Source organism: Oryzias melastigma, linkage group LG19 (assembly GCF_002922805.2).
Source record: "Oryzias melastigma strain HK-1 linkage group LG19, ASM292280v2, whole genome shotgun sequence".
In the NCBI taxonomy this organism is placed as follows: domain Eukaryota; kingdom Metazoa; phylum Chordata; class Actinopteri; order Beloniformes; family Adrianichthyidae; genus Oryzias; species Oryzias melastigma.
Window position 1 is genome coordinate 9,066,731 of NC_050530.1, and position 7,764 is coordinate 9,074,494.

At 34.6% G+C, this 7,764-nt stretch overlaps 2 protein-coding genes across 2 annotated transcripts in view; one reads left to right on the plus strand and one right to left on the minus strand.

The window, feature by feature from the left end:
- Window positions 1-2,423, plus strand: part of LOC112153896 (potassium voltage-gated channel subfamily A member 2) — an 8,858-nt gene extending 6,435 nt beyond the window's left edge. The window contains exon 3 of the mRNA XM_024284357.2: window positions 1,418-2,423. Coding sequence (XP_024140125.1) covers window positions 1,418-2,290 — 873 coding nt within the window. The 3' untranslated portion in view covers window positions 2,291-2,423. The remainder of the gene's footprint in view (window positions 1-1,417) is intronic.
- Window positions 2,424-3,600: 1,177 nt separating this feature from the next.
- Window positions 3,601-5,767, minus strand: fgf21 (fibroblast growth factor 21). Its single transcript, XM_024285278.2, has 4 exons — window positions 4,370-5,767; window positions 4,199-4,276; window positions 4,022-4,125; window positions 3,601-3,957 (listed from the first exon to the last, which is right to left on the minus strand). Exons 1-4 carry the CDS (start codon window positions 4,512-4,514, stop codon window positions 3,667-3,669), a joined length of 618 nt encoding a protein of 205 aa, XP_024141046.2. The 5' UTR covers window positions 4,515-5,767; the 3' UTR covers window positions 3,601-3,666.
- Between the last annotated feature and the right edge of the window lie 1,997 nt (window positions 5,768-7,764).

Consider the following 7,764-nt stretch of genomic DNA (forward strand, 5'->3'; position numbering starts at 1 on the left):
AACAAACAAAATTATAACTTAAACAACTTGGGCTAAATTTATGAAAAAAATTAGGGCTGATTTTAACATGTAAAAAAAAAGAAGAAGAAGAAGCCAAGCAAAACTGGTTATTCTGACAAATATAGTGATTTCTCAGTACATTTTCTCTGTAGAAAGTCTGTGGAATTTCGGCTTCATGGCGAGTACTTCCTGTTTGGAATGTAAGGGGGGAATTGTCAGTTAGTCCAGTTCTCATATAAAGTCAATGGTCAAAACACATAAAAATAAAATTTTATTTATTTTGATTTGATTATTTTTTATCTATTTCATTTTATTTTATTTTATTTTTTTATTTATTTTATTTTATTATTTTTTATTTTACTTTGTATTTTATTATATTATTTTATTTATTTATTTATTATTTTATTTTATTTTATTTTGTTTTACTGTATTAATTCCAACACTTTTTTAGATTAGGCTCGGGCTAAAAAGTCCAGTAATTGCTCGTCATGTGGTGCTACTTTTATTTTGGTACAAAAGCAATAACTTTAGATGAAAAATGTTAATTAAACCACCAAACTCCCAAACTAAGCGTGTTCATCACCAAAACGACCAAACTGTAGAAATGAGACGTGGACGTCATTAAAGATACAGATCATACCTACCCAGGACTCAAACTACAGACCTTTCCTCGGGGTGAAAACAACAGAAAGGAAGAATTTAATGAAATGAGATAGTTTACTTTATTCTCTTCTCTATACTTCATTGAAGCGACCCAAGACTGCATATGCTTAAGCTGACTGCCTCAACCTGAGTAATATATACAGTAGATCCCTTTTAAGATGGAGGGAAAGTTTAAGAGCTCAAGAAGTTTATAGAAAATTATAACACAGAAGCATAAAACTCTGCACACACACTCATGCAGGGGGATGCAAACGTTTGACCCAAATTTAAACTAATTTAATCCATACTAAACTAACTCGTGGCCACAGCAGGAGGTCATGATGCAGCTGGGGTGCAGGAGGCAGAATTTAGAGGTTAAAATAGAGAGCAAAGAAAGAAACGGAGCATCCAAAGCTGCTTGCTGTTGTACTTGAGAATTAACCAATCAATCAATCAATGAATTTACTCCAAAGGCAGTGCTTGCTTGTTTTTGCATCCATAACAGCAGTTCGTGGGTTCTGATTGGTTGGATTTTGGCTAAGACACTTCATTCTTAGATTACTTCAAATGTTGTTGTCATATATATGAGGGGAAAGAATGTGAAAGAGGGTATATATGAATGTGAATGGTTCAGAATAAACAATGTCTTGTACGGCCCCTCATACATATATGTTAGATTACAAATATATGTAATATTGTTCTGCTAGTCAGTTTGGTTTTTAGATATCCGTATTTGGGCACATTTAACACTTTACATGTGTTTTTACCTCCACAGGACTTCCACTCACATTCAAAGAATGGTTCTGAGAACGGTTCCTCCTCGCCGAGCATCTTCCACGACCCTTTCTTCATCGTGGAAACCATTTGTATTTGCTGGTTCTCCTTTGAGCTCATAATGCGCTTTGCTAGCGCTCCGAGTAAAATGCGTTTCTTCAAAGACATCATGAACATTATTGATTTTAGTGCCATCTTACCTTATTTTGTGACTCTGGGAACAGAGTTAGCCAAAACCAATGACGCCTCTCCGGCGACTTCCTTGGCCATCATCAGAGTCATCCGGTTGGTGAGGGTCTTCAGGATCTTCAAGCTGTCTCGGCACTCCAAGGGTCTACAAATCCTGGGTCAGACCCTGAGGGCGAGCATGCGGGAGCTCGGCCTGCTCATCTTTTTCCTCTTCATCGGCGTCATCCTCTTCTCCAGCGCTGTGTACTTTGCCGAAGCCGACCACAATACCACCGACTTTGTCAGCATCCCGCACGGTTTCTGGTGGGCCGTCGTTACCATGACAACCGTGGGATACGGGGACATGTGTCCCGCCACGGTGTGGGGCAAAATGGTGGGCTCTATGTGCGCCATTGCTGGCGTGCTCACCATCTCCCTGCCCGTGCCCGTCATCGTGTCCAACTTCAGCTACTTCTACCATCGAGAGACGGAATGTGAAGATCGAACCGGGTACAATCATGTCCAGACGGTTCTGTGGGAGGACGAGGAGCTCGAAGAAGAAGAACTAGAGGAAGGGGATAGGGATCCAGAGGATGAGTATAATGCATCGGAAGGAATCTGCAACTCTCTGAATGGAACTCTACGTTGTGCCGAGTATGGAAAGGTCAATACGTTTCTAGGAGAGCCACTGGTTACTCAAGTTTAGACAAAGTGACTGTTTTAGCCAAAAAAAGCACAAGCGGTTGAATGCTTAAAGGATGGAGACAATAATAGATCAACACTGTCAAATAATTAACTAATTTGTAGCTATTTTTTGCTTTATAAATTATATTTAAAGCTTTTTTTTTTTTTTTATTCTCAGGGTCACATTTTTAAAATATTGTGCATTTTTTATGAATAGTCCAGCTTGGATTAGATTCACTTTCTGAAAGCTTGTACCTTAAAACTGTGATGTCTTAGTCATATTTATTATTAAAAGCTTTATTGATTGTTGACCATCGGGTTGTCATGTGTCCCTATAAACATCCTAAAAACACTGAAATCTTACAAATGATGGCTCAACATTCTCAAAATTAACAGTTAAAATGCTGCATTTGTAGAGTTTAAATCAGTCAAATGTTAACGGTTGTGGAGAGAAATGTTTTCTGGTCTGATTTGTGTTCTCAAAATTCTATAACAAATAAAGATTTTATTTTTAATGTATTTTTTGGCACTACAGAGGACCGTTAAATGCTGAAATTAATTGTTTAAGTTTGTCAATAAATGACAAAACAGTAAAATGTTAAAGAAAAACAGAGAAAAAGTAAATATATTTTTACACAAGTAAAATGCCTTAAATGTTGTTTTAAAAATAATAATTGGTAATGATTTTAAACAAATCGAGTTACTGTAATGTTTATAAAACTTTCTTTTCATTACTGCAATGTTTAATTTTCCTTTACTGGGTGATTTATTTTCAATTTGAACAAAATAAATATGTGGCAGCTGCAGATTGACAGCTTTTTTTTGTATATCTGAGAAAAAAACATGCAAAAAATGCAAAAAAAAAGTCAGTTAAAAACAATATATTTTTTTTGTTTTTCAAATTTTGTATTCCAGTGTATGCTCTCTTTAACATATTTTAAACGACATAAATATTTGTATTTTTCTTATGTAAACCCATACAACAATAAGTTAGAATTGCTTGACAAAATAATGGAAAAATTGTATTTTCTTGATAAAAAAATAGATGCAAAAATGACAACTTATGTCCTCACCAACGTAAATCGCTTCCTCTTTGCCTCACTTTCTGCATAACATTATTTTGTTTGGTTCAACAATGTGAACAAAATGCAATCTTAAATAAAAATAATTTTATTCAGTCATAGAAAACCTTTAAATTGTTCAAATGTTTCTTTTCAAGCATTTTTGTGTTTTAAAGTAACACAAAAATCAATGCAACTTATAAATAAGACTTAAATATGAAACAACACTCCAAAAAATAAATAAATATGAATAATACAGAGATGAAGCAGCAAAATCAAGTCTACAGTTTCATCCAAATTCAAATAAATATGTCTTAAATCTGCCCGGAATAGTGTTTTACTTTTCCACTGACAGATGAGGACTGACGACGGCATTTAGACCCATCCCAAAGAGGTCACCAGAGTCCACGTTGAGGAATCTCTGGTTGTTGGACGGCTGCTGGGGCGGGCTCTCCGGTGGTAGAATATTCCTGAGTGGAAGAAAGCGTGTGAACGGGACGGAGGGGCGATCCGAGGAATGCCGTGATGCCAGAGACAGAGGAATTCCATAACTGGAGGAGAGGAAACGGGTGTATCCATCCGCCTGCAGCAGCTCTCTGAAGGAGCAGTCGGCCTCTGTATAGACATTCTGCCAATCATCAGAGATGGGTGTCAGAGTGGGAAAAATGACAGAAAAATTATGATTCTCTCACCTGTCCTTGTAGATGGCCTCCACTGTCCACACATAGAAACAGGGAGGATGACAGCCCTCTGATAACAACATAACCGGGTTTGACTGATTGTAGCTGGAGAACACCTTAAAAACACAAAAACTGTTTTTAAAAACCTTTTATATTGCAAAGTTTATGGATTATCAACCCAATACTCACTGTAGGGAGTCTGAGCATCATTTCCTGTCACCCTCCCGTCTGAGTTAATCTGCAGGTAAAGCCCACGTCTGTGATTTTCTGCAGCAAAAATCAGTTAAAAGAAGAAAATATTACAAACTCCTTTAAAAGTATATCAATCAGCAGCAAAAGTCTTGTGTGTCTGTACTGTACCTGTGTAGAGATGCACCTCTCTGACCTGATTACTAAAGACTAGAAGAGGATTGGAATCTGGGAGATAAAACCCAAAACAAAGTGGAAAAATCAGAGAAAAAGTGAACACAAAGGTATTTGGAGAAAGAGGCATTTCTGGAATCATTTTAATTTAAGGAAAAATAAATAATAAACAAATGAAAAAATAATAATAAATTAAATAAATATGGAACACACAAGTTTGTATGAGAAATGCTGTAACTGAAAGAAATGTGCTCTTATAAAGGAGTTAGGAGGAGGAGGTGCTTCAGTAAAGTAAGCATGACTCAGACATTTCAACATGACTAATCAAAATTGCGACCTGTGTGCTCCTTGTTTTGAGGTTTTTACAGTTTCAATTTTTTATTTCAATTTTCTTAGACATTTGTTGCGTTCAATAAATAATAATAATTATTATTATACTTTTTTTTTTATTTTTAGTCTGAAACAGAAAGTTTCCCAAAACATGTAACTTCTGAAAACAGCTTTTTTTTTTAAAGCAAACATGTTACTTTACAAAAAATATTTTAATATTACCCAATACTATTTACATTTGCTAATAATCCCTTTTACAGTAACCTTCCGTGGTTTCCCATTCAGTCCTCGGTACAACAAAAATAAACACTTTACAATGAAGATGTAAAACGAAGGAATCCCTGCGTCATTTGCTCAATAAATGATGGTAAATAATTACGACAAAAGCTGTTTAGGGTTTTATGGTGTTTACCTCTTGCTGGTACGTGTGCGGCGGAGAAAACGAAGGAAGGAGTGGGTGATGCTGATTTACACGCAGAGGAAGTGTTTACAGTGCTGCAGCTGTGGAGTCTTCAGAGACAAGACTGTGAACTCACCATCTGAAAAAAAGGTCTGCCCAAAACACAACTGGAACATTTCCCTTAACATGACATCAGCACAAACTTCTGTTCGGGAAATAAGCCAAATATTTTTCTCCTTTTATTTTAAAAGTTTTTTTTTAATCCTTTTTTATTATTTTATTGCAATATTAAATATTATTAGAGGGCAAGAGGTCAACTTCCATTCTTCAGTAATATCATTTTGTGTAAAGTAAACTGACTTTTTATTACCTGATGTAACTGATGCCTTTCTTGCAACAGCTTTACCCAGCTGTGACTAGATTTTCAAAATAAAAGTTTGATCACCCAGTCTGTTTCTGAGAGGTTGCTTTCTCCAAGGGTTCCCAAAAGTGTTTACCATCGCATTTCTTGGACAGCAGACGGTACTTACCTTCAGTCTAAATAAGCTAAACTTCCACAGAGGAGAGCTATCACGTGACTTACTCACAAATTGTTTTTCACATTTCTTTTGTACTAAAATTTTTTTTGGTACTTTATTTTGAAGTTTTGAGGAAAATTGTTTCATAAACTCTCTTTAAAACCTTTTCTATCTTATGTAGACATTATAGTTATACTTTTTATACTTTTGATGAAGCACAAACTTCAAAATAGCTTTTGTGTTTACCATTTTAAAAATATTTTTGAACAACATAACATATGTAATTTAACCTTTAAAGTTCTTAGTTCGCATTATTGCTACTTAATAATAATTATAATGAATTAAGACTATTTAAATATATTTCCTCCTGCTTTTTCTATTGGAGCTGCCTGTTACAGCTCTAAAGGCTTAAAAACAACCAGTTGTTATTAATGAATTTGACACATTTTCTGATGCCTTCTTACTTAATTTCTGTCATTTACTTTAGTTATATTTTGTTCTTACTGTATTTTTATGATTCATTCTTTAACTTTGTCCTGTTGCAGCAAAACAAACAAACAAACAAAATATTTGCATATTTACAGAATTTTAAATGTTTGTAAGGTAAATCTGAGAATAAATGATTTTTTTGGTTTCAACTTTCTTTAATGTCAGTGTTTTTTTAAGTGTCACCAATAAAGTCTTTCATTTATTTAAATAAATGTATTTTGCTTTTTATTTGTATGTACTCATTGCATTTTAAAGTTAAACTCTAACTTTGATGTGACTTAGCCTGGGTTTGAACCATAGACTTAATATATAGTTTGAACTCATGATCTCAGGATGGACACTCTACCATAAGGCCACTGAGCTGGTCTTTTTTTGTTTTTGTGGCTATGTGGAATGTAATAAACCAACTTTATATGTATTTTTGCTCTTGTAAAACAGATTTTTCACATGTAGAGTTTTTATCTGATTAAACAAGCAATTACTAAAAATCTTGCAAGATAAAAAAACAAAAACATTGCTTTGAACATGGGAAACTTGATTTTTTTCTCTTTTTTTTGCGCATATAGGGGAGTGCTGCATGGTGGTGTAGCGGTTAGCACGCTCATCTCAAAGAAAGAAAACCCCAGTTCAAATCCTTCCTGGGACTTTTCTGTGTGAATATTCTTCTTCTGTGTGTTTCTCTCAATCCAAAAAATATAGTTCAATAGTTAATTAGTGATTCTAAATTGTCCCTAGCTTGTTTTGGGTGTGTAACAGACTGTCACTCCGTTCAGGGTGTATCCCACCTTTGCCCTACAGGTGGGACAGGCTCCAGCAACACCATTTTCCCTAAAGAGATTCAGCAGGTTTGGAATATCAAAGGTTGAACATGTAGAACACATGTCAAAGTCAAGGCCCAGGGGCCGGATCCGCCTCTAAAGGTAATTATATCCCGCCCTCCAGATCATTTTATATTATTGTTATTGTGGCCCGATGTTAATTGTATAATTTTGACAAAATCTATTTTTATGGAGCATAAAATATTAACAATATTTAATGTTTAAGTTGATTTTTTCTGGAATAATATTCCTGCCTGTTTTAGTCATTTTTATTTTTAAAAAGTGACAGTTTTAAAGTTTTAAAAAATGGCATTCTGCTAGCTTTTTGGACTATTTTGGCATTTACTAAGATTTTTTAGGCTATTTTGGAGTTTAGCTAATATTTCAGCTACATGCTAGCTATTTTGGCTAATGTAGGCTTTTTTATTTAGTTTTTTAGGCTGTTTCAGAGCTAGGTTAATACTCATATGCTTGGTGTTTTGGCTAATTTAGGCTTTTTACAGTTTTTTAGGCTGTTTTGGAGCTACGTTAATATTTATACACTAGCTGTTATGGCTAATTTAGGTTTTTTACAGTTTTTTAGGCTGTTTTGGAGCTACGTTAATATTTATACACTAGCTGTTTTAGCTAATTTAGGTTTTTTACAGTTTTTTAGGCTGTTTTGGAGCTATGTTAATATTTATACACTAGTTGTTTTGGCTAATGTAGGTTTTCTACATTAGCGACATGCTACCTCTTTTGGCTAACCTATTTTTTGTTTTTTAGTTGTTTATGCTAATTTAGCATTTAGCTAATATTTTAACTGGCTATTAGCTTCAGCATTTTCAGCTAGCTTCA

Bases quoted from the DNA above. Each gene is read 5' to 3' on its own strand.
- fgf21 (XM_024285278.2), bottom strand. From the start codon at position 4,514: ATGATTCCAGAAATGCCTCTTTCTCCAAATACCTTTGTGTTCACTTTT. The intron at 4,277-4,369 runs GTACAGTACAGA...TTTTTGCTGCAG, and splicing joins AGAGGTGCATCTCTACACAG to AAAATCACAGACGTGGGCTT. The intron at 3,958-4,021 runs GTGAGAGAATCA...GATGATTGGCAG, and splicing joins GAGGCCATCTACAAGGACAG to AATGTCTATACAGAGGCCGA.